Source organism: Manis pentadactyla, chromosome 7, assembly GCF_030020395.1.
Source record: "Manis pentadactyla isolate mManPen7 chromosome 7, mManPen7.hap1, whole genome shotgun sequence".
Taxonomy (NCBI): domain Eukaryota; kingdom Metazoa; phylum Chordata; class Mammalia; order Pholidota; family Manidae; genus Manis; species Manis pentadactyla.
The window spans coordinates 106809516-106836114 of NC_080025.1; the positions used below are offsets into that span (position 1 = coordinate 106809516).

General features: G+C 42.4%; 1 protein-coding gene across 2 annotated transcripts in view; it reads left to right on the forward strand.

The window, feature by feature from the left end:
* Positions 1 to 1210: 1210 nt before the first annotated feature.
* NPSR1 (neuropeptide S receptor 1) overlaps positions 1211 to 26599 on the forward strand; it is a 110164-nt gene continuing 84775 nt past the window's right edge. For both annotated transcript variants that reach the window (XM_036897515.2, XM_036897516.2), the window contains exons 1-2: positions 1211 to 1357; positions 24169 to 24301. In XM_036897515.2, coding sequence (XP_036753410.2) covers positions 1211 to 1357; positions 24169 to 24301 — 280 coding nt within the window. The remainder of the gene's footprint in view (positions 1358 to 24168; positions 24302 to 26599) is intronic.

The window sequence follows — 26599 nt, forward strand, 5'->3', positions numbered from 1 at the left end:
TAGGAGAGTGATCTAAATTTCATGTCTGTGTTATCTCCAGAATGGAGGTTAAATGTGACTTCCTGGTGCTGAGAAAGACAGAACAAAACCTGGCAGCCCAAAAATAAAAGAATGGAAGGGTTCCCTTCCTCTCTTGCTGCTCCTTTGAGACTACGGATGCCCGGAAGCTCAATCTGGGTCTTGAGAAGGTAGAGCCCAGAAACGAGGTCAAGCTCCCTGCTGATCCCAGGAGCAGCCTACTCACGTAACTTCATGTTAGCTTCATGTCTCCGTAGGCATTTGAGACTCAATGCAAATCAGTGTCTGTTTCTGTAAAAGCACTGCTAGCAATTTCTGAAGAGATGATTATCACCTCATTGCCACTCTCAGCTGTGGGGACCTTGGGCACATCATTTCACTTCAGAGAGCCCGTACAAAATAAGATGAGAACATAAAGATAGGTTCCCTTCATACCCCACAGGGTTGTTTTGGACACCAAACACTGAGGTGAGAATGTTTACCAGGCATCACTCCCGGTCACAGCAGGAAGGGTCCTGGCTTACTGACAAACACAGACCCCAGGCTTTTTTGAGAACTGCCCCGTGAAACCCCAGAGTAGAACCCTGGGTGTGAAACACAAACATGTTATTTGCCGTAATTTACTGAAATAATGTGCAGGCTACTAAGTAAATAGCCGGGTGAGGATTTTAAGTCAGAAGACCACCTCAGCTGAAACAATATCACATAATTATGATTTGATTTCAGAAGTACAAATGTGACCTGAATTAATTGAACTGCTCTTTAGTGCAAACAATTAATTCCTGTATTGTTTAAGCTGAAGCAGGAGTCAGGGGGTGTTGGTGGGGGATCCTTTCTGGAAGTTCAGAAAAGCAGCACAGTTGGGCCTGTCCAGGGAGCCACATGGACGCTTGTGGGGGCTCCGACCTGCTCTCTGGGTGTGTGTTCGGCGCTGGCCCTGACTGTTGGGTGACGGGCTGGGCTGGCTACCAGACAGTAACTGCCAAGGAGGAGAGCAGCACGTGGATTCTCCGTTGTCAGGCAGAGCACTTCAGGGAGGTGGGCTCTGGGAGGGCTCTCTGCTCAGCCGAGCTCCGGCCAGAAGCCTTGGGAGGCAGAGGAGGTGCAGAGCCGCAGCTGCTGCCCGGCTCTCTGGAAGGACTCTTACTGGGTGGCAGGCGCAGGGACAGCCAGTCTCAACTCCTCCTGAGCCATGCCAGCCAACCTCACAGAGGGCAGCCCTGATGACAACAGGACCACGCAGACGCTGGGTTCTCTCCCTGTCCTTTGCACTGAACCGGGGACTTTTACTGAGGTAGTGGGAGGAGAGGAATGGGGCTCCTTCTACCACTCCTTTAAGGTGAGTGTCCTGCCTTCCAGTCGGCACACTGATTTTAAATAAGGAGACAAGTGGAATTCAAGAGACCCAGTTAAATTAGCATAGTCAATATTGTGAATGGGTGCTGTTTATTTTCTTTACTACTTCTTTTAACTACTAAGAGTTAAAAAAAAATAGATAAATTAAAACTGAGATTTTCATATCGTGCAAGGACCTATATTGTAGTTTCTTATGGATACTGGTCATTTTTTCTGCTGCTGCTAAAAATGTGTGAATCATGAGTAACGTTTTTGAGTGGATAATTTATTTATTTCCCCCTCTCCGCAGGTGAAAGCACTTTTGATTAAGCCTATGGTAGTGCTTGGAATGTCTATTTCTTGTAGGGGTTATTGCTTGGAGTTTTTTGCTAGGAACATCAAGGTGTGGAAAGCCTACATCCCCCGCACAGTGCCTGATGCAATGAGAGAGACAGTGCTAAGTGAGGAAGGAAAGACTACACTTTGTTGATTTTTTTTCATTGAACATCAGCGAGAAATAGGGTCTTTGACTGTAGTTGGTGGTGTCCCTGCTTGCAACAAGTTGCCTTCTAGAACAAATGAGGAAATCAAAGTTTGATGTGTTACCTTCAAAACATCCAAGAGCCGTGTTGAGGAAACAATACTCATTAAGCGAATACTGTTTCCTCTTCTGCAGCAAGATCATGGTCGGGGACAATCCTGGCATCTGGGAAACAATTTTCTGCTTCTTAAGTCAGAGTGCTCGGATATCAGGCTATTTCACACGGTGCCTGATGGTGCATTCAGTCATTGCAATAATTCTCAGGTCCCAAACTGGTATTTTATACCAAACAGGTAAATACTTCAAGAAAATTCTAGCAGTTTTTTTTTTTTTAATCCTCTGGGTGTTCTTGAAATGATTTCTTTTTTACCCAGTGAAGTAGATTTACTGTAATATCCACCTTTCTACTGGAGCTTTGCTTCATTTGCTTCTTTGCTAACAGTGAGAAGAAAACTTTCAGCAGGGAGCTGTCCTGGAAGGCAGGCTGATGCTATTCAAGGACCAAGAGACAATGTGGCAAAGCAGGGCCTGGACAAGTCACATAGGCTGTACAAGACTCAGCCCCGTGGACCCACCTCCTCATACATGCGCATGCACAGCCCCCAGCTGCCCAGCTCCACTAGAAAATAGAAACTGAACTTAGAGTTTATTGCCATTTACTGCTGACTAAATAATCCCCTCTCTGAAATCAGCCTTCTGACCGAGGGAGTCTATCTTGGAGAAGCAGGTTTGTGCACCCAGGAAGCACATGGCTCCTCTCAGTTACTCTGCCTCTGCAGCCTCTTTGAGATTTATAGAAAATGACAGCAGACACAATGAAGAGAGACTGGCCCTTGCAAAAGGCATAATAATCAGCAATAAGACAGTTGTTCACAGACTCAGGCAATAATCACTCTCAGCTGAAACCTCATTTGCCTTTTTCTGAATACAGCTCCTGAGGGGATGTTGTGAGTGTTTGGACAAACAAATCCCTGTTCACTCTCCACTCATGTTTGTGACCTGTTCTCACTCCAACAGTGAGCAAGGATGTATGTGAATACATCGTTACACTCAAAGAGAATCATCATTTTTATCTCATTCCTATTGATGTGTTTGCTATCAAACAGCTGGACCCCTGGACAAGGAACAAAGCAGAAAGAGTAGATTTAGTTCTGCCTAGGAACTTAGAAATGTTCTGCTTCAGTTTTTGAGAAATGCAATCATTGACTACAACCCAGTGATCTCTAGTGACCTGGCAGTCAGTGGTGGTGTTTGTGGGAACCTAGCTTAAATGTCTTAGTGTAAATTTTTCCCATGGTCCCCTTTGAGCAGAAGCAGTTTTGATGCACAACAACAGTTCTGATGCAAACTCTTGTTCACTCTGATCTTTTATCCCACATACTTCTCAAGAAGAAAGTCAGATCTCGCAAATGTGTCCTTTTAATCTCCATTGCCTTTACCAAAAGCAATAAAAATAATAAGTGTTATCATATTAAATATCAAATCAAATCATGTTATCATAAAAAATAAAAATATAAAAGTGGTAACAGCAGTAAAAGTAGCAGAACTAATAGCAACAGCAATAACCATGTATCTCATTTGCTGTGGGCTTTCTTGGTGCTAGAGGTCTTTCTAAGTTACTTCTGTGAAGTATTTCATTTAATTCTCACAACCCATGGTGTATCCTGTCATAGGGAATTGCCTTTGCTCTTCATCTATGCTTATCTAAATTCTACCCACTTTCTAAGTCTTCTCTTGGATTGCTTCCTCCATGAAGCCCCCCTCCACTCATCCCTCCTTTTGAGTTACAGTAGTATCATGGACTTTAACTCTCCCTTTACCGTTTAATCCAAGTCTGTCTTCAACTGCTATTTTCAATATGTGTCATTAAACTCCTTGGGTGAAAAGGGGGTCTAATGTTTATTTCAAATTCTCTCCAGAAACCAGCAACGTGCTGAGCATACTCAGTAAGTACGGCATAAAAGAAGCGTGGTGTTCTGTTTGTGTCAAATGCCTATGTTTTGTCAGACTTAGCAACAGAGAGCTTGCTTTCTCAGAGATCGAGGTGGGGTCCTGTTAAGCACAACTCTGTATGCCGGCCCTACCACGCCTGGTCCATCCTTACCAAGGTCCTTCTCTACAGGCTCATTCAGCAGCTCCTTAGCCCATTTCTAGGCCAGCATGACAATGGTAAGTCATAAATTCCCGTGTGTGGGGCATGGAGTTGGTTGCGGCACCACAGGCTGGAACCTGTATCACCGGGCTGCAGACCCACCTGGTCTCAGCTCTCTCAGTCTACATGCCTGGGCTTCTAACTTGGTTTCCTATGTAGCATTTCAGTTGTCGTCTGAACCCCAAAGCTCTCTTGGTAGCAGACAAGACATCCCTGTCTAGATCTTACTAGCCCTTCCTTCACAGGCTTAGAGCCTTTCGCTCCTTGCCTTCTCCAACCCCAAACTATTGCCCCTGTTCCCTGCTGCTCTAACCTACTCCTTCCTCTCAGTGTGTCCTTGGGTATCAGCAGGGAAGTCAGAGGTGAGTTCATCCCCCTTCCTCTTCCATGGGCTTCATGTGATTAACCCTAAGTGGTCTTGGCTTCAAGGTCCTCAGGTCAGGCCCTGGTTTCCTTGCTCATACTTTCAAGGGCCCATCCAGTTCACCTCCTCAATTGCTTCCCTAAGTACTAAGTGTTTACAAGGGCTTCAAGAATCTACCAGTTTTCAAGGAGGATGGGACTTGGCTCATCAGAAAGTGATGGGGGACCTAAATATAAACCTGTCAGAGTGGAAGACAAGGATGAAACTCTTCATAATAGCCTTTAATTTTGCCAGTGAATTTACTAGCAATGATTCCTGAATCTCTGATTCTTAATGATCAGAAAATTAATTCAAAGTAACTGGGAGGGAAATTGTCTGAATTAGCAAATTGCCTAAATTATAAAAGAATGCAAATACACTCAGTTTTATCACTCTCAGGTGGGAGCAGAAACAGGAACCAAGACTGCTCAACTTCACAACAATCTTTCACTGATTTCCTTCAGAGGGTAGTTACAAATGATATGCGTTTAGTCTAACTATTGTTTATATGTAAATGGTTTCTTCTAAGTTCTTGAGGGTGATTGGACAGTCTGTTTCCTTTGTTATCACACACTCTTGCCTACTGTCTTAACTGTTAATTTTCTTAATATACCTTTCCTCCATTAATATAACAAAAGCAAATTCCAGTTTGACCCATATCCTAATTATCTCACACTAGGATTTAGCAAGAGCCCCATTTAAAAAGCTTAAGTATCATATGCCTGTTTTCATTGCATTTTGGTTGACAACTCATTTCTAAGAACTCCTTCAAATTATGAGTACCAGCATTTTCACCTTGAGTAACTGTTGTTTCCAGCTTCTGTTTGCCCATTTGCTAGCTTCCATGAACATTCCTTTTGTCCTATCTGTGGTAAAACTGCAATATTTCCAGAATCTCTCACTCGGCTTTAGTGCATCTCCATATCAACAGGCATTTCCAAGGGGTGGAGAGAAGTAGTTTCAAATTATGAGTACCAGCATTTTCACCTTGAGTGACTGTCACTTCAGCTTCCGTTTGCCCACTTGCCAGCTTCCATGAACATTCCCCTTGTCCCATCACACCCATTCAGGACTTGCTTTTCTCCCTTCCTGCCTTGGAACCCCAGGATAATAGCAGTGATGCCCTCCCTGGCATTGAGGAGAGCCTCCTTTCCCTGACTTTCCACTGTATCTCCTGCAAATTATAACAAGGAGCCTGCTTGCATTTATATCGTTCATTTTTTTTGCTGTTCTCTTCCAATTAGTTGCACTCAGTATGTTCGTTTTGAGTTTCCATAGTTGAATACTTTGGCCGTTTGTAGCTTCAAGAGGAGGGGGTTCCCTGCTCTGAGCAAGTTCGCTATGAATTTGACGAGACCCAATAACTATCACAGAATGTTTGAGGTTAAAGGGGACTCATACCAAGCTGTATTCTCACAGCAGTAGGTTGAGCGCTAGACTCCCATCTGCCCATCTCAGTCTCTGGCCACCAGCTCCAGCCTCTGCTCCCCAGGCACTCCCTCTGCTCGTGGCTCCATCTCCTCTCTTGCCAGCTTCCCTCCTCTCTAGGCTCCCTTCTCTCTCACTGGCACGGAGCTCTGCGGCTTCTCTCTGTCCTGCTCTCTAGTCTCTCTGCTTTCCTTTCAGCTTCACTCCTCGCACCAGGTGGAACTCTGTGGACTGGTCTCTAGGGTGACTGGCAGATGCTGTAACCAATTACCTCCAGGCGCTTGTTTGTTTCCTTTCCATCCCTCTCCCCGGCTGATACTTCTGTGACTGACAGTTCACTGGGTGGAGCTCTATCAGCTGCAGATAGCTTACTGCCAAGACATATGCAAGCAGGCACTTGTATGTATATAATGGGTGATATTAGAATCAGGTGAGAATCCTGGCCATGAAATTTCCATTTTCCCTATATTGTTCATAAGGAAATTACTACTAGCTTTGCTCAGACAAAAAAAAAAAAAAAAAAGTTAGAGGTCTGCTACTTACTGCCTATTTCTGCTATGCAGACCTATCATTCTGCTTTCTAGTCCCCTACCCTGGTTAGGCTTGACCAGGCCCAGTTTCACCCTATGTCACTGAGAAAGGCACAGATGGTGTGGGTTGGCCCCACTAGAATGTCATGCAATTCCCAGGCTATGTACTCTAGCATATGAAAAAGGAAAACTTCCTCAACTAAATTCCTCTTTGCATTACCAATACATCTGATGGCAGAAACTCTAATCATAATTAATGCAGAGTAAACTCAGAATTTCAGTTTTCAGCCTGTGAAGTTTTTCCCATTTTCTAACTCAGGTATGGCATCTAAGCTCTAGGGATTGTGTTTTTACAGTGTGGTCCCACAGGCATGGAACAGTAAGGCAGGGGTCTGAACTCAGGAGGAACCTGGACAGGTTTGTGTCAAATGAGACGAAGGGTCCTGTCTAGTCTTCAGAAGTGGTCACCTTGTTCCAGACACTTGCCTTGATCAATGTGACCCAGGTCATTGCTTTCTGAGGCCCCACTTTGTCGCATTTCCATCAGGTACACGGTAATCACATCTTCCTCTTCCCCTCTCTCAATCCCAGCAAAATTTCCATGTCCTTACTGGAAATGAAAACACGACTGCTTCTCCCAACTCAGACCTATAGAAAACAGGGTCTCTAGTCCTCTCTCTACCTACATGGCATTATAACTGTACGCCCCCAGGGACTGCCATTTCCTGGTTCCTATCAGCAAGTGGACCTCCACACTGTCTAATCCTGTGCACCCAAATTTAACAGGTGTTGTCTCCTGCTCTCTTTCTGAGCTAGCCTTTGCAGGCAGGATGGTGACATCCTCTCCTCAGTGTCTGCTCCCATTCTGCTCCACAGCCTGATGCTCCAGGCCCCCTTAGCCTCCTTTCTCTGCCATGGGGAAACTGACTATGCATTGTGTTTTTCCAAGTCTATTACTTGTTCTCTGCCTCTTAATGCTCAAGACATTCTCTTGCAAGGGAAAAATCCATTTCTCTTCACACTATTTATGATATCCTCCATAAGGTATTCTGGAAGCCTGAGGTTGGCTTGTTTCTCTCTATCTGGACTGATATAGTTCTCTATATCTAGGCAGATGCAGTAATGCCATCTTGTTGCCTGGGGTCGGGGAGGTTTATCTAGGAGTGGGAAGGAGCACGTCCATTAAAGCCTCCAAATGTCCCCATGTCATCTTTGAAGTAATTTCTTGTTGCTATACTGGGTAAGAATGTTTCGAGCCATGTACTCAAGTGGACAAGAAATGTTAACTTTATTTTTTTGTAACTGAACGTAGCTTCTCTCTGGACCCCTCGGTCCACCTGATTGCAGAAGTAGCTTAGTCACCCCCAGGCAAGTTCTGGCTCTGGAACCTTCCCCAGCATTTTCATGAGGCACTGAAGCCAGACTGTTGGGGTCGGGTCCCATTGCTACCCCTGCCCACCTGTGCCTTGTCTTCCTCATCCAACAGCGATGCTAATAATGGAATGCCGTGCAGAGGATTGTGGTGACAAGTGACGGAATGTGTGGGAGGCCTTTAAGAAAAGTAAATGGCCGAGAGTAAAGTGTTCAATAAATGTTAGCTATTATATGCTCAAACTTAGTCGTTTCATTCCTTTCTAAAGCTACACACTGAGAGATGAGGAGCCACCATCCTCTATACAGAAAAAGCTTCTGAAGATTCTAAGAGGGATCAGTACAGCTAAAGCTTTTCAGGACAGCTGATACACATTAGGTCCTCAAATAATGGTGAACTGAGCTGTTTCTTTTCTTTCAATTAGACCATGAAAAATGTAGAATGAGCTATTTAGAGAAGATTCCATTTCTTACTTTATCGTCCTGATATAATGCCTAATTTTTATCTTTGCAAGCTTAATGGCCCACTACAAGAAGACTATTTACAGAGATGGAAAATTATGACCTATCTAGAGAAAGAAAGGATGGGCTTCTTCTGTGGCAAAAAGATTTTCTTTGCCATAAGATGACAAAGCCATTCAAGGTCATGATGAAGTAATTAAGGAGTGATTACTATTCTGTTTCTCCTCATTTAAGCAGTATTGATAGATGCCTAAAAATGGTGGATCTCTTATACCTGTTAACACAATTTCACATGATTTCATTTGACCTCCCATCAGCTCTAGGAGGGTTTACAATAGCATCCTTTATTTTTCTAACCAGATGTGAACATGAAGTCTGAGAGAAGTTACAGATGTGAACTTCCTAAAAAATAAAATGAAGAAAGAAAGAAAGAAGAGAGAAAAAGAAAAAAGAAATATGATTTTACTACCGATTTTAGTCAGGATAGGTTAGGCTCTGCAAACACTGAATCTCAGTGGTTTAACACACGGAAAGTTTATTTTTCTCTCACTTTCTAGTGTCAAGAAAGTCAACTTGCCTGTTGCACTGTTGACGTCTACAGGCAATTGCTTATAAAACAGTTGTCACTTCTGACCCAGTCGAAGGTTTTTGCTCAGTTCAAACAAAGGCAGTTGGTAAGGCAATTGCTCTCCAATGGCCACTCCAACTCCATTTTAATATGGCTTCAGTCATGTCCATTTTTCACATAGGCAAGAAGAAATCTTTGAAGTTTTACTAGCAGAATGTTAAGAGTGAAAACTGTAAATTTAGAGAGCTTAATCAGGCTGCAAAGTGCTGGATGGATTGTAGAGAGGGGATACTGGGAGGAGAGTCGGTTATGATGACCCAGTGAGAGGTCTCAGCGCTCAGTCAGACAAGGATTATCTGAGAGTGGAAAGGAAGAAGCAATGGGACATCATGCTGGATCATATGCAGGATTTGAGGGATCAGAGAAGTTTGGGAGAACCAGAGAAAGAAGATGACATGGGGGTTAAAATTGATAAGCTGATTCTACAATGTATGCATAAAGGCAAAGGAGATCAAATAGCCACAATATTATATATAGTATACTATATATAGTATAAAATAGTACAGTATAGTGTATAAAAAATATAATTTAAAACACTATAAAAGTATAGTGTTGAGGGAAGGATACACATTCAGAAGTGGAACAGAACGCAGAGTCCTGAAAGAGACCCACACATTTATAGTCAATTAATTTTTGACAAAGGTCAAAAAGCAATTCTGCAGAGAAAAGCAAAAAAAGTGCTGGGACAAATGGTCAACCATACATAAAAAGTGAGCCCTCACCTAAACCTTACATCCTATAAAAATTAACCCCACATGGATCATATACCTTGGTGTAAAACCTAAAACATCTAGAAGATATAGGAGAAAATCTTTGTGACCACAGGTTAGGTACAGATTTCTTAGATACAACACTAATAACACAACCCATGAAGGAAATATTTGATAACTTTTCTTCATTAAAATCAAGAACTACTATAATTTGAAAGATGTTAGTAAGAGAATAAAAAGGCTAATCACACAGTAAGAGAAACTGTCTATAAAGTATATATCTAATAAATGATTTTTATTCAGTACATGTAAAAATTTTTAAGCTCAATAAGAAGAAAAGAATCCCAAATTTTAAAAAAGTAGCCAAAATTTTGAGCAGACATTATCACCAAAGAAAATACAGAGATGGTAGATAGGCACATGAAAAGATTCTTAACATCCTTAGTCATCAGGGAATCGGAAAGTGACAGACACCACAGTGAAATACCGCCAGGCACTAAAATAAAATGAAAATATACTGACAAGATCAAGCTCCCGCAAGGATGGGAAGTAACTAGAACCATCACACACTGCTGATGGCAAGGCAAAATAGTACAGACATTTTGGAAAACTTTTTGTCACTTTCTATAAAGTTAAACATACATCAATTATACAACCCAAAAGTCCTACTCCTGGTTATTTACCCAAGAGAAATAAAACATATGTCTACACAAAAACCTGTATGTCAATACTTATACTAGCTTCCTTTGAAATTGCCAAAACTGGAAATGACCCAACATCCCACAACTGGAGAATAAACAAACTGTAGTGCATCTATATGATAGACTATTTCTCAGCAATAAAAAGGAATGAGCTTACAGATACACAAGACAGCATGGGTGCATTTCAAATGCATTTTGCTAAGTGAAAGGAAATAATCATGTTCAAAATGTTACATACTGTAAAGATTTCATTAACATGATACTGAGAAAACAAAACTCTAAGGAAAGGACAGAAAACAAATCAGTGGTTACCATGGGCTGGGGATGGGCAAAGCCTGACTACAAAAGGGCACAGGGAAATCTTTTTGGATGATGGAACTACCCTATATCCTGATTATAAGGATGCCTGTATTTGTCAAAATTCACAGAACTGTATATGAAAAGAGTGAAATTTTCTCTGCATAAATTACACCTTAATAAAACAATTTATTACATAGAGATTTACATCATGAATTCTATTTTCAACAAAGCACATTTCATTTAAAAGTCATAAATCCCCAAGTGACAGCATACTGGAAATATAGCTGAAGTCTCAGGAGGACCTAAGAGCAACAAGTAGGAACAAAATGAACAGAATGTTGACGGTATCACCGTCACACAGCTCTTTGCTCAAAAGCTACCTCCTCGAGAGTCCTCTTCGACTTATATGACATTATATTTCATGTCTACGCATCTGTTCTCTATGTCATGGTGTCTAGAAGGCACAGTCCACGAGGACAGGAGCGTCACCTTGTTTCACTGGCTTCTCTCCAGTGCCAATCAACCATGCCAGGCCCTGAAGAGACCCACAGGGAGGCTAGAACAAATGAACTCGATCTTGGATTGAGCACTGTGCTGGGCATAAATATTGACAATTTTTATCAATTAATTGATAAGTGCTCTAGGAATGGTTTCCAAGGGTTCTCTTTATTCTTGTTTATAAGGAGACATCCACTATTGGCCATTTAGAATGAATCTTCACTCTATAATACTTAGTACTGGTGAGGAATAATGATGATGCTACCAAATTTTGGAAAACATTAACAAGACTGGTGAAATGAACATGGAGGAGAAGGTGTTTCAGGGACAGGTCCTGCACAGGCTCCTGCAGATGGTAGTTCTCTTTGGTTGACTCTATAATTAATCTCAACCCCCTTCTCAGTTTTATGGCTAAATACTCACAGTTCTAGTCTCTTTTGAAATCAAAGGCATTGCAGTTTGGGAAACTTAATTGGAGATCTGTGTGATTTCTCACAAAGATTTCTCCTTTTCTGACAAAAGGAGAAAGACATAGTTGGCATTTTACTTCTTCTCTTTTTTCTGCTTTGAATTCAGACACGATGCATGGGGCTATAGCAGCCATGCTGGGACCACAGGAGAAAAGCCAAGACAATTTCACTAAGTCAAGGACAGCAGCCACCTAACTCCAGATTCCTTATTGTATGGAAAAAAAGTTTTTAATTTGTTAGGTGGGCTTTTTTTTATTTTTGAGCTGAACACTTTCCCAACTGATTCAAATACAAAGTGAAAAACCACAAGTTTAGAGTACTTAAGCCAAGGCCTTGAAAGTAGACCATAGAGTGTCAAATAGGCATTTCACTTATTCCACATTTATGAGGTGCAGGGGCTGGCTCTGCTCCTGTTTCTCATCCTGTTATTATCTAGATTACTAAAGGACTGACTAGAGTTTTATAAACATTGAGTCAGACTGGATTGCATATTTCTGAATAACCAAGAAAAAGTCTTTCCCCCTTCCCGAAGAAAAGAGCCTTAATTTTTTCACAATGATTCTCCACATTCCAGATAATGACAGTGCTATTCACTTAGACAATTTTATGAAAAAATATTATAAGCACTTATTATAAGAGCGTTAGCTCAAAAAACTACCCAAAACTTCAGCTCATTTTTCATGATGGTTCAGTAAGAGGATTTTTTTTTTTATATTCTCCTCCTTAAAGCATAAGAAATTACACCCTTTCCTGACTGTTTAAAACAAAGAAAAGTGTGAGACACAGGCTCTGGGCCCTGAAAACAGTTCTATATTGAGTGACCCTGAGCACCTCTGGGTTGCCTTCGGTGCAGGTAGGCACCTCCCTTCTGTTCCCAAGACAGTGACAGCTTCCCAGCAGGAGGGTGACGCAGGGGAGGAGCCAATCAGCAGGTGGGAGGCGAAGGTTTCCGCGGAGAGGAGGAGGGAGTAGGTCATGGAGGAGTTCTACTCACTGAGCTCCTGTGAGGGGCCCCCTCAAGCCCAGTGGGGTAAGAGGTGAGGGGGTGCTGATGTCCTTCCCTGCAAAGACCGCCTGCCCTACTTCCCACCCACCGACCCAGACTATGCCCCATTGCCAAAGGTGAAAAAGTAGAGACGTCCTGGGACTCCTGCCCTTTTTGAGTTCCATTTTTGAAGGGAAAGTGACAGTTCTACAGACAGAAGTAAGTGGTAGGAAGGAATAAGCAGCAAGCGTGACCTTGACACGATTCGCCAGAACCTGGCTGTCTCCCTTCCCGAGCTTCTCCCATCGGCCCTATGCCCACCTCACCATCCAGCTGGGACCTCGCACGCTCTGCTTTAAAAATGTCATTCCTCCCTCTTTTCCCTAGACCGCCTTTCATTTCAAAACTCTTTCTGTTCCAGAGGCAGATGCCAACTGCTCAAAAGCCATTTTGAGTAAAGGAGTTCTTCCCCTCGAGGCCTCTCCCAAAGCCCCTTGAACCTTCTAAGGCTTTTTGCATTGTAAAAAAAGGACTTTGGCTTGTAAATAACCCGCTGCCACCCTGAGAGTCCTGAGCTGGAGGTAGTGAAGACATTCTCGCAGGGTCTAGGGGACTGTTGGAGTTGCTGAAGGGGCCACACCAGCAGAGGAAAGGGTTCCCCTGACTCTTCTCCAGCTCACAGAGGCCCTTCGCAGGCCCTGTACTGGGCAGAAGCGTGATTCAGCGGGGCTCCCCCCACATGCAGGCACTGAGGTGTATGCTCATGCTCGAGAACCACTGTTCACAGCTCATAATTTAATAAAAAATGAAGTGGAATATTGTTAAGGCCCAAATGCAAGTTTCCTTTCTTTCATCTAGTAGTGCGGACTATTGTCCTTGGTGGGACATAGCAATCTATGCATATAGAAGATAGTCTTTTAATAAAGAATAAATTTGATTTCCTTTCCAATGCATTTAGTTTCTTTTGAGGATTTTTTTTCTTTTTTGCCTAGGTTGGGATTAAAATGCAAAGAGTATTCAAGAACACAGGAACTATTAGCCCAAAACGGAAGTTTGAATAGTTTATTGAATGTTAACTCTGCCAAGCTATTATTAGTCTTTTCATTATTTTATTTAGTCCTTCATTACTCAGGGCTAAACCAGGTTATGCTGTGGGAACAAATAACCAGGTGCTATCAGAAAGTCAAAACCATGAGGTTTATTTCCTGCTTATGTCACAATTTTATTATAGGTTAACAAGGGGCCTCCGCATATTGTAGTCACTCAGGGGACCCAGGCTGATGGAAGCTCTGTCTCAACACAGGCTTCCGTAACACCAGGCTGAGAACAGGCAGGCAGGCAGACAGAAGGAGTAGTGAACCCTGCACTGGCTCTTACACTTTCTGCCCAGAAATGACACATATCACTTCTGCTTATAATTCATTGGCCAAATTAAGGTCATGTCAGATACAGTGTTAGTGGATCACAGAAATATAATCCTCCCTCTGAGAGAGGCAAGGGATCTTGGTGATCAGAGCAGTCAACTGCAACTCCGACAACTCTGAAACAGGCATTAGTATCCTTGATTACAGAGAATTCTGTAATCAACTCAATTCTGATGCTATCTGCCTGGAGACAGTGAGGATTAGAGAAGATTAGTTCACGCAATAGTTAGTCCGAAAATGTGAACCCGAATCTGGTTCCAAAGCACATGCTCTTTCCACCATTACAGCATTTCCCCAGGGATGTTCCACAAAACTCTAATTATGTGAGTTGCTGAACAGATAAAAGGGGACTGTGACCAAAAATGTTTGGGAAACAGAACATATATGTCATCATATATTTAGAGATGTATTAGCCTATTTAAGTTTCTGAGAAGTCTCACAAAAAAAAAAAAACTTGTCTCTTGTTTTACTAAATCTTTGACAGTGAGCACACAGTACTTTTTTTATCAGAAACAACAATATAATTGTGTAAAATACATCATGCAGTCCCTCAGATGTATCTTGCACATTGTTTTTCCATGGAGCAAATGAAAGGATCATCTCCTCTGCAGAGAGAAACCTCCAGTGAGGCTCTAAAAGGCTCTGGGTTCCTAGACCCAGTTCCAATGTGCATGTGCGTGGAGCAGAGAGAGGATCTTCCCCCCACACACACAAAACACCAAGCAATTCTCCAACATCAGCAAGGCGCCTGAGTACTCAACTCAATTCTGATGCTATCTGCCTGGAGACAGTGCCAGATTCCCCAGGTTAAGGGCTCCATCCTGTAAGACTGCCCTCCACCTCCAACTTAGATGATGGTTGCAAGCCCCAGGCAGTTACCTGTGCTTCTGACTCACCGGCTACAGACTGGAGGTTCCCATGACCACCCCCTTAGGGTTGATTAATTTGCTAGAGGGCTCAGAGAACTAAGGAAATGAAGCAAATTAAAGTTTACCAGTTTAAAGGATACAGGTTAACAGCCAGATGAAGAGATACACAGGGCAAGGTGGGGTGGGGCGGGTTGTGGGGGCTTCATTGCATAGTCATGATTGACTGAATTATTGGCCATTGGCTGATAGAGCCTCCAGCCCCTGCCCATAGGTCAGGGTCCAAAAGTTTCTCATTAACATGACAAAGCATCCATTCCACCTTTAAGTCTCTGCAGTGTTTTCAGGAATTATGGATGAAGACCCAGAATACCTGGGAAATGTATATTTGGTCATCTGAATGAGCAAATATGAATTTCTTATGACTTATGATATTGCAGTATATTGGACAGAGGCAGGCATCAGGCTAGAGGACTGGTGCCTGCTGGGGTCACCAGGGTCCCTGAGCAGAGGCCCAAGGTGTTGGTGGCCAACTCCACCAAAACCCAAGAGGCTCGGGTGGGAGTGATGCTTGGAGCCAAGCAGGTGGCTCCCTTCCACAGACCTCGGATAGGCTCCCAGGGAGGGGCTAGGGAGAGGTAGAGGGTCTCATGTCCAATCTTTGGCAGGGGGAGCTTGCAAGACTCAGATAGCATGTAGGGAAGGGAAAGAAAGGACAACTGGGAACGAAGGCCAGTGACCAGCTGTATGAACTGGGCGCACACTAACTCAATGGCTTTTTAAACTCTGCTGACCAACCACCCAACTTAGATGCACAGAGAATGAAGCCACCAAGGGGAGCGGTTTAGGATGATCTTTCCCCTCCCTACCTGTTCTCCTCTACCAAGATGCTCGGCTCTACACCCTGGCCTCATGTCTGCTCTGCTCTTCCATTTGCTAAGTCCTCAGATTTCTTTTAGCTACTTTATTTTGAGCCTTCGTCATGGACTGGAAACTACAGATCACAAGTATCAGGGTCTGAGCTGAAACGGGCGCTCAGGGCAAAGGCTCCTGGGACACTTCCCTTTGTTTATTAGTACCTCCAGAAGAAAAAAAAAAATCCCCAGAGGCTTATTTTTTCAATTATGTGTATCATCAGGAAGAATAGTTTCTTGGTATTTTTATTACATAGTAATTCCTTTGGTTTCTACTACATTGGAGAGATGGGACCTAACTTATCCAAATGTTAGTTTCTGTATTTCAAGGGTCTAGAGCTTAAATAGCAATTTAAGTGTTAATCTCAGTCTTGGTACATAGCAGATGCTTCATTCATTTGTTCAACAAATATTAATTACTATCTGAACTTGGAGTCTGGTGGATTTTCAGATGGTTTCTAATATCTGTGATCTGGTTGTATTATGGGAATTCAGATGGAATCCCAGATCTAATTGTCTCAAACTTCCAATATACCCTATTTGTGATTAATGTGGAGGCCCTCCTGTGATCTAAGAATGATTCACAAGAAAAGATTCACATTGAAATGGATGTAGGTCACTGGCATCTCTGTTTCTGGTGAAATCAGAGGACTAACCAGTATAACCACGTTCACAGCAACATGGCTTCGTGGACAGTTTCTGGCTTGAGTATCATATTTACTGAACAAATTCAGGCCAAGGCTCTCCCCTGGGGGTTATGCTAGACTACATAAAAGTCCACAACTGTTTGGGACCATCTTGGTCCAGAGCCCTGCGGTCAACCTGAATAGACCTGGGCTGTGCCAACACCTCCCATCCCATTCATATTCTCTATCCTTCGTGCAGGAGGCCCATGTCAGCTTGCCCCACCAGCCGCCAGTCAGAGGTGCCACCTACATCCCTGTTCTGAGCCCTGGTAAAGTGATATGAAAAGCACTGCAAAAATACAAAACTTGAACTAATATCCACATTTATATATAGCTTCATGTAATATTCTTATTTTGTGTAGTATTAATTAATTTAAAAGTATTTTTATCTATTTTCTCATAATTAAGTATTAGAGATGAAGGCTACCCTGGTAATCCCAGATAGGAGTCCCATCACTCCAGGTAAATCACTTAGAAAAGGTGTGTACAGATAGGTTGTTACGATGACAGCCATTCAACTGTATTTTCAGGGGCATCTCCAGCTGGGCTACTGGGAGGGTGGTGCAAATGCAGATTTTTGAAAAGGGGCTTCATCACATCACGAGGAAGTGGTTGAGGGAAGAAGACAGTCCTGAGAAGCCCAGTCTTACCTCTGTGCCTCTCCGCTGACTGTTACTGGTTGTTAGCCATCTGGCAATGTTTGTAAAGCAGTTAAGTGGGGCAAGAAATGGGGAAAAGTCAGGACAAACTCCTGAAAGAGAGGTCCCCAACTGTTCAGAAAATGGTTATTGCCCAGGGGTCCCCAGATCTCTTAATCCATCTTATTCCCCAAGTCTCACTAAGCAGCTTCAGAAACTCAAAGTTTTGCAATCTGTTCCTATTTGTTTCTCTTTAAATTGTGTGCTTTCTGTGTTACACATTGATTCATCTTCGATGGAATCAAACATTTTCAGATCTATGCTATGATATTTCCAACCCACCTAAGCCGATTAATGAGGCTTTGTGCAGCCGCAGAGCCTGGGTGCTGTGCATGAGAGGGGCCCCTGGTCTCAGTGACAGGACACAGAGCTTTTGGCCTGCTCCCCAAGAACCGAGGCTGAAATCTAATCTTTCTGAGACTTCGTTTCATCTCTTGCAAACTAAAATGTGATTGCTCCTTCCTGTGTTTGGGGTATTCATCTTCAACCTCACAGAAATAATGATAATCATAAAGCAAACCATGACAATGTAAGGGACACAGAAAGCTCTGTGATTCCCGGGACAGATGATGCATCTGCGTCCCATGTGATCCTTTTGGCCACTAATGAGTGGAAGCCAGCATTGCTCCCATGTCCGTCCATCCCAACACGTATAAGCACTGACCTCATTCATGCTTAGTCCTGGGAGAGAAAGTCATGAAACTGACCCAGCTCCAGCTACCAACTTCAGACAAGTTTCAGAAGGAACATGATGATCTGTTTCCCACTTGAAAACTGAAAGTACATGAGGCAACTTCATCATCTCTGACCCCTAAGTGGAGCAGAAAACCATTGTGGTAAGCACGGCACGAACTTTTCAGTCAAGCAGAACTGGCCTCAAATCCTAGCTGCCTCACCTGTGAGCCAGATAGGTAAATTCTCTGACCCCATTTCGACTGAGAACAGTGGCATCTCACTGGTCAGTTGTGAAGATTAAGTGAACAATATGCAAGGCTTCTTAAATGATGCTCAGCATATACTGATCAATCAACAACAAACTATTGAACACCTATACATTACAAACTAAGTCAGGCACTAGATTAATGTGATTTGCTTAAATGAGGTTAGTTTCCCTTCACCTTGTAACTGTCAAAAATAGGTCTTCTTTTTCCAGTTTCAGGGACTCCCATGGAAAAGAGGATCATTACAGCTTGGATTTAGATAAACCATGTTTCCCTCTACAGACAAGCCTGATGTATCCAGTGACTAAAGTCCCCCAACTAAATGTCTTTTATTTCCTGAGATAATTCCCACTTCAAATAACCTTTTTGTGATACTCATAAGTACCCTTGCACTTGTTATCAACCATACAGCCATCCAACAAATATTTATTAAGCATTTTCTAGGCAGACAACAGATGCCAGCCTGGAATTATGATCCAGACCTAACGCCTGCCTCATGGGCATCCCTTTGGCTCAGAATTCCACCATCATCTTCCCTGACAGCATATCCCACAGTCAGAATCCATGTGCGTGCCTTACGGCAGTACCAGCACCACCAAAGGAGAGCTGCGATTCATCCCTCTAAGTCACAGGTCGTAATGTTCTGGTCTGCAGAGAACCAGCATCACTAATTATTTGAGGGTGGAAACCAATTAGTCATGAACCCGCAGCCATGAGTTGAAAATATTCTAGTCTTTAGTCATTGAAAGAATCCCAAATCACCTATTAACTTCTGGTGAGTATTGAGCATTTGGCTGGAATTTTGCTTCACATGACCACTAGGGGGCAGTTAATCCCCAACTATATTCTTCAGTAATTCTGAGAATGGTGTTGGCACACTATCAGTACAGTGGGAGGCACAAGAGAAATCCCAATAGATTGAAATATGGATGAACAGGGCGAATTCAAGTATCGTTCTGAAACGGAAGTGAGTTATTTATAAATCACTCCTAAAACCTATTTGTAGTCCATGAGACAAAGGAGATAAAGCAATTTTTATTGTGTGTGTACTATGCATCAGGCACTCAGTTAGAAATCTCCATTTTCATCATGATATCTATCCATCACAAATATCCTGAGCCAGATTTTTTTCTCTTAATTTTATAAATGCAAAGGCTCAGAGAGGTTTATCACTTACCCATGTATCACACATCTAGCAAGTAGCTAAGAATCTGATCCCAAGTCAAACTGGTTGCCTACTCACTTTTCTGGCAAATTGCTCACCTGATTGTGATGTTTAAATGTCTCTGAACTTGTATCTTTAGTTCCCATTGTCATAGTTTTCCAAATCTTTATATTACCCTGTGATTTGTGTGTTTCTGCATATGTGCATGCATAGGTAAGTATGTTATGAATAAATGATAAATGTTTCATGTTTAATGACCCTTGTGCTACTCAATGAATCAGGATTTGAACTTGGCTGAGTATAATTTATATACTCTACATGTCTTATTCTTCTTTATAGTGCCAATGCCTTACACTACAGACAATTGATGTTACATGGATTAATAAACAAATAAATAAACATGGCTCTTAGGGAAACTCTATAAAGCAATAATGGGAGATTTCTCCTATCTGGAAATTTTCTGAAGCCTAGAGGATAAGGTTGAGTTCCAAATAGAAAACTTCAAAAGCAAGTGTCAGGGGTTTTTTTCACAGGATTTGCTCAGCCTGCCCTACAAACAGTATCCAATCCCAAGGAGAATAGATCTGTTTACAGAGAGCCTTAGTTCTACAAACACAAAGCACAGCTACAGCAAACTCATAGGCCAAAGGCTCAGCCAAGCCTGAACTGCTTCCACAGCCCCCCTGAGGCCTGGCTCCCAATTCACCAACACATCTAACCAGGGTGATTTGATTTGCCTCGTCTGTCACTCTGTGCTGCCAGCAGAGCAGGTCTGAGCTCCAAGCCTACTTTGATGAGACCGGTTGCCTGGGTGGGCAATGTGCAGTCCAAAGACAAAGAAAGCAGTCGTTCCATGCCCACTGGGAGGCCAGAGGCTCCTCCATTAGAAAGAAATGTGGTTTCTAGAATCCTGAACTTAGATGCCAGCACCCTAATCCCCAACACACCCCACGAAAAGCATACATATACCCCCGTCACTGTTGTTTTTCTGGGAGACATAGCCTAACTCTATTTGCACAGGCAGTTAGTTATGTGAGGAAAGGGAGGCATGAGGAGAAATATACTCTTGGAAAAACATTGATATCTAGTTCATTTGATCAAGTCTTTCCAATTCTTACCAAATGACCTTTGGAGTGTAGTTTTAGTTGAAAAAAATTCTGTGTCAGATGTAGAAAAGAGGGGAGGTTGAAACACCCCTGCTGGAGAACAGGAGGAATCTAAGGTACAGTCTAGGTAGATGTTTGAGGGCAGGGAGACTGAGTCATTTGCCCTCTCATGTAAAGAAAGAGCCCCCCTGGAGAATCAGTGGCAAGGAGGGCAATCCCAGAGGAATCCCACTACAGGCGGAATCCAGGGGCCGAGGCAGGGGCAGATTTGTGGAAACTTCATGGGGGAGTCTGGTGGCCAGCTGCTTTCTCCCAGCTGGAGGGACAGGGGCAGCTGGGCAGGGCTATGGAGGGTGCTGGTGAAGGAGAGTAAGGAAAACAGCCCTACACCCACTACCTTCCTTACACCCTACCATGCTGGCGAAGTGCATGCCTCCTTTGCCTGCTTCCAGACATTGCTCTCTCCCCACTTCCCCAGACCTGGATTTCTGATCTGGCAGAGAAATAGCACAAGCATTCTAACTTTCTCTTTCCTTCTTCATCTGAGGCTGAAGAAGTTCAACAGAGATGAACTTAGTACTGGACAAGTGTGGAAATAAGCTTCCCCCTCACCCCCACCCAGGCTGAGAAAGTTTGTTGGCCATGATACCATATTCTTTAATTCAAAATAACAAATTAGTTTAAGGCATCAAAATGCTCCTCCCTCTGAAACAGATGAACTGAAAAAAAAAACAGTAGGAAATCTTGGAAAATCTCTCATCTGAATTTTCAGCAGGGCTTAAAAAGGGCTTTGCATGCCCCAAGCTGCCACAACACTTGATCTAGGCTCCTTTGTCTTTCCCTGAACCACATACACTCCCAGGATGCAGTTATTTTCCCTGATAGCACACTGTATCTGGACTAGACTGGGGCATAGATGCTTCATCCCCCACCCTGGCCCTCAACTATACCATCTGTCAGTATCAGAGTCAGTGAGACCTGACAATAAGACTTACAAGCCGCCTACTGTCTTACATTGGTCTCCAAGGTGTTCTACAGTTTTAAATGGTAGGTCCTCCAAGTTCAAACACTTATTTATGTCCCACCACCTACACACCAGCTGCTGAATGGAGGACTTTAGTCTGGTACATCAAAGGCCTCCCCTGCTGTATCTGCCCCTGCCTGTGCAGCTGCCCATCTATCTCAAAGGAGAGAATGCAACAAAACATCATTTCCTCACTGCACTCAGAAAACACTATTCTCACAATGATGAGTGCCCATTCCTGATGCTTTCTCCATGCTACCCCAGACTGCTAGACAAACAAATCATCCAAAACAGATGTGCCCCCTCTGATTGGAAAAAGACCAGAAAAATAGTATGTGGCCGGCACTGAGCAAAGCCTCTACCTTCCAAGTGGGAGATGACATACTCATGTTGGAGGTAAGTTGCCTGCCACCTGTGCCCTCCAAAGTGGCAGAGGGTTGTCAGGCCTATGGTGCTCCCACTCCAGCTGCACACCCAGCCACCCCCCAGCACCACCACCATGCCTGTCCTCCCTCAGGGCCACCATTCTACAGTTCCAAGACCTTGACGCCCACGGAGGGCCTTAGGGACCCATTTAACAATCTGAGATGGAAAACCTAAAACATCGCCTTGATAAAGTGCAGGACTCACAGAGATGCTGGCTCCAGCCTGCACTACTGGAAAGGATAAGGGCTGGAAGAGCAATTGTGAGAAATGGCCCAGCTCTGGAACCTGGCAGAGCAGGTTAAGGTTTCCACCTGGCAACCCCAAGGGACTCCCAGGGATGTTATACTCCGGGGACGTGGGGCTGAGAGAATCTGAGCTGACTCAGCATACTAATGGCCCCCATATCTCCCTCAGTCTATACTTTCTCCTACATCTTCAGCTTATTTTATTTTTGTAAATGTAATGCATTTCTTTTAATTGAAATATTTTACTCCACTCCATGAAAAAATCACCTTTTATAATTGGCCATTTTTCCAAAAGCAAGAGGCACAACATGCAGAGCATAGTAAATGTCAAACTATGAGCCACACACCAAAAAAATACTATCTTTTCATCATGGATACATATGTGTGGGTCTGTGTGTGTGTGCACATATAAAGTATTTTGCAAAGGATGGGAAGGATGTGTAACGTAATCAAAATAATATTTCACTTTCTGGGAGAGGGGAGTTGATCAAGATGGCAAGTGATGGCCAAAGAGGATTTGAGATTTATCTGAGTTATTATAGTTTTAAAAGAAGACTTTATTTGTTATTGTATAATTTAAAATCGATTTAATGTAAGAAAATGCGCAGCTGTGATGCCTCAGATACTCAGGGAGTTTCTCAGTCAGGGTGCTCCACAGAACACAGAACCAATTGGATATATGTATGTACATGTATTTATGCATATGTGTGTGTATACAGGTATGTGTGTGTGTATATATATGTGTGTGTATAGGTGTGTGTGTGCATATATATGTGTGTGTATGTGTGTGTGTACATACGAAGAGAGACTTATTTTAAGGAATTTGGTCACGTGGTTGTGGGGCTGTCAAGTCTGGCACCCATAATGGTGGAAGCAAGGTGGGAGTTCAGGCAGGATTTCCATGATCCTCATCAAGTCTTGAGGAAGAATTCCTTCTTCTCTGGGAAATCTCAGCCTTTTCTCTTAAGGCTTTGAACTCATTAGATGAAGCTCATCCAAGTGTTATGGAGGGTAATCTGCTTTATTTAAAGTCAGGTGATTGTAGATGTTAATCACATCTACAAAATATCTTCATAGCAACATCTTACCCGAGTGTTTGGCTGAACGAGTAGGAACTGGAGCCTACGCAGCTGACACATGACCGTCACAAAGGGCTGCTTCGGTCTCTTCTTACCTCAATCAAGTGGAGAAGTGCTTCCAATTCCAGTCTTAAACTTCTGCTTTTTTTTCAGGATTGCGCCCAGACCTGTTGAGCTGATGACTTCTGGCTTTTGATTTGGGGCTTGCCTCTGGATCCACTTGGCCCCATGCTTTTCACCCAAAGCCCAGTCCTGCCCTGTCTCTGTATCTAGCCTATCTCAGTGCCTCTGCTTATTCTGAGTTAATGGACTTTAAACAGATGACAACCTCCACTTGAAGGAATTTGGGAAAAATTAAATGAAGGACTTGGCATTTTAAATGAATAGCGGTCTTGCTTTTTTCCCATTATTTACTAATTATACTAATATTCAGTGTGACTTTAATATTACTGTATTATAAATTCTGTCAAAGGAAAAGAAGTAAAATAACCCATAATCACACTACCCTAAAATAGCCACTCTTAAATTTTAGTATACTTCAGTCTTTTTGCTACATGTATAATTTTGCCATTGTAATCACACCCAATATACAATTTTATCATGTTTTTCTACTTATCATTACATTATGAGCATTTTTACTGTTGCTCCATAATCTTCTTGGCTGTCATTGTTAATAGCTATGTAATAGTTCACTGAACCAAAGTGTTTTACTTACTTAACTATCCTGCTATCTTTAAGCATTTTCTACTTTCTTCTTACAATAAATATGCACATCTTGGCGATTGTTGTGTTCTTCACATTTTGAATTCTCTCACATAGACTAAAAATTACTTGGTCAAAGAATATATACTTTCTTGTCTCTTGGCATATATTTCCAAATAGATTTTTTAAAGGATGCACCAATCTACCCGGTTATCAGTATGAATAAGTACCATGGTGTCTTTGTGAGTCGAGCTTTGAGGGGTGGGGATATGTGACCAGGAACACAAGCCTGGCCTTGCATTTGTAAGGTACCTTGATCCTCACTGGTTCACTGGTCCTGTCTTGCTTTGTTTCTCGCAGACTGAGCAGTTGATCACTCTGTGGGTCCTCTTTGTTTTCACCATTGTTGGAAACTCCATTGTGCTGTTCTCTACATGGAGGAGGAAGAGGAAGTCAAGAATGACCTTCTTTGCGACTCAGCTGGCCATCACAGGTAAGCTCCCAGGCAGGTGGGAGAGGAGTAGGCTGCACACAAAATTCCTATGGCTCCTCACTTTCAAGTAGTTTACCAATAGAAATGATTTACTATCAGTCCAAAAGGCATTAGCAAATTTGGGGGTAATTTCTATAGGCACATAAAATCCGTATGTGGATTTTTCCTCTGGCTAATTTAACACATTTAAATACCTGTAAGATCCCATTAAAAAACAAGTTGCCATACAACGGACTTGAAGTAACCATTATTAATGCCACCAAAGGGCTCTGTAGGGTTACCCCCTATGTCCAGCCGCCTCCATAGTTCACTAAGGGGATATTACCATATCCTACCATATTAATAGCTTAAAAACATATCTTGGAAAATGAGCCAGAATTATCTCTATTTAATAATAAACGTGAAGTCTCAAGTATTTTGCAGATTTACATATGTGGGCATTGCTTTTGAAATGTAAGTGACTTGTAACACCTCTTTTGGGTGTAGTATAAGGACATAAGAAAATATTTGGGAACAGTATGCTTAAAAGTGGAATGGCCAGTGCAGTGGAAGTGTGAATGCATCACAGCTAAAGGGGAATGGGGACATATTCTTAAGTCAAAAATTGTTCTGTGAAAGATGCCCCGCAGAGGTGGGTAGAGTCCAAACTGTAGGGCTCATGCTCAAAAGGAAAACATACCCAAGGAGAGAGTCCTATTCCACATTATAGAGAAGAGAGTGGGCAAATGGGATTCCTGAACAGTCCAGGCTAAGACAAGCTCAGTACCCTGAGCTCTGGGAACAAGATAACGATCATGTGAATTTAATTTGAATAAGACTATAAGGCAAATGAAAAAATTTTCTTAAAGTATAAAGTGCTAACAAGGAGCCATGGTAGAAAACTCTCAGAAAGGGCAGTTTGCTGCATTGCAGTAATGGCAGGGGACAGTTCTTGGGAATTTTGTCTTGAGCCATGAGATTAGAAAAATACAACACTAACCTAGAAGAGAACCTTAGCCATACACCATTCATAGCCTGAAATACACACACCTGCCGCCCTCTCTAACAAGTGTAGCCAGCACATCTGCTTGAGCTGGGATATAGTGACCAGGGCAGAAAACAAAGGCACTATTATTGAGAAATAGAGAGATAGTAAGAGGAACCTGAGTCATACGGGTGCGACTTGTGATGGGAGAAAACCCTTTCTATCTTTCCTACAAACAGGAGCCCCATTTTTCACTCCTATAACTATAGGAGTAAGAATTAACCAGGATTGTCCAGCAAATGCTGAGATGTAAAATCCCTGGATGAGGATGTATTAACTCACTTTCATTATATTTTTTCCATTACTCCGTTGTAACCCCACAATCTACGGGGCTATGTGTTATTTTAGAGTGTAAGAATTTAGAGGTGGCAAAAAAGACCTACTTGGAATTTAAAATGTTATCAAAAATCATCAATAAACAAATCACTGAAATCTCACTATCTGTTGTCAAAGAGAAAAGCTGTGTGTTCTATTCTAATTCTTAGTCTGCTCTATTAACTGGAGCTTAATTTCTCATGAATGTTGTAGATAGTCTGTGTTTTATTTGTTAATTTCCTCAGGAAAAATCCAAAGGGTCAGATCAGAAGTATTTCAAGTGAAGAATTCTCAGAGGGGAGAGCTTTCCCAAGCTCTAAGATTGAGTTGACTTCCTATATCAGAAATAAAAATTTATTCCATATATCTTTCCCCATGATCTTTGATCCTTTGGTAAGAGAAGTGAGAATACTGGTTGAGTCCAAGTTTATATACAAAGGTTACTCAGGTATCAACTGAAGAATTCTGTTAAGATTTATTTATATGTATTTGATCTGAGCCCCCTGTCCCATGTTAATGTTCTCCTCCAGATCGTAATCTTCTGGACCTTATCTTCTAACTCCCCACTCCTAGTTCTGGCTTCCTAACTCCACTGAACTCTTGATCTCTTCCACTGGTATCTCACCTTCCCTAGTTAGTTTTTACTTATTTATTTATTTTTTATTCTATGAGTCCCTAACAAGGCACTCAGCTCTCTTTTCTTTTCTTTTCTTTAAAATCATGTACAGAAATGTGGAGAGAGTGAGGGCAAGGTAGGGAGCTTAATATTTACAATGGTGTAGACAAATCATGTTTGACAAGGTTTCAAAATCCATTATCTCTTTAAAAGACACTATGTTAGGACTTTGTTCTCCAGTTTCTTTTATTGTAATTTAAAAAAACTGGATCATTTTATATCTCAGGAGCAATAACAAATGAAAATATAAAGGAAATTTCTCAACACTATCAAATCCAACCCA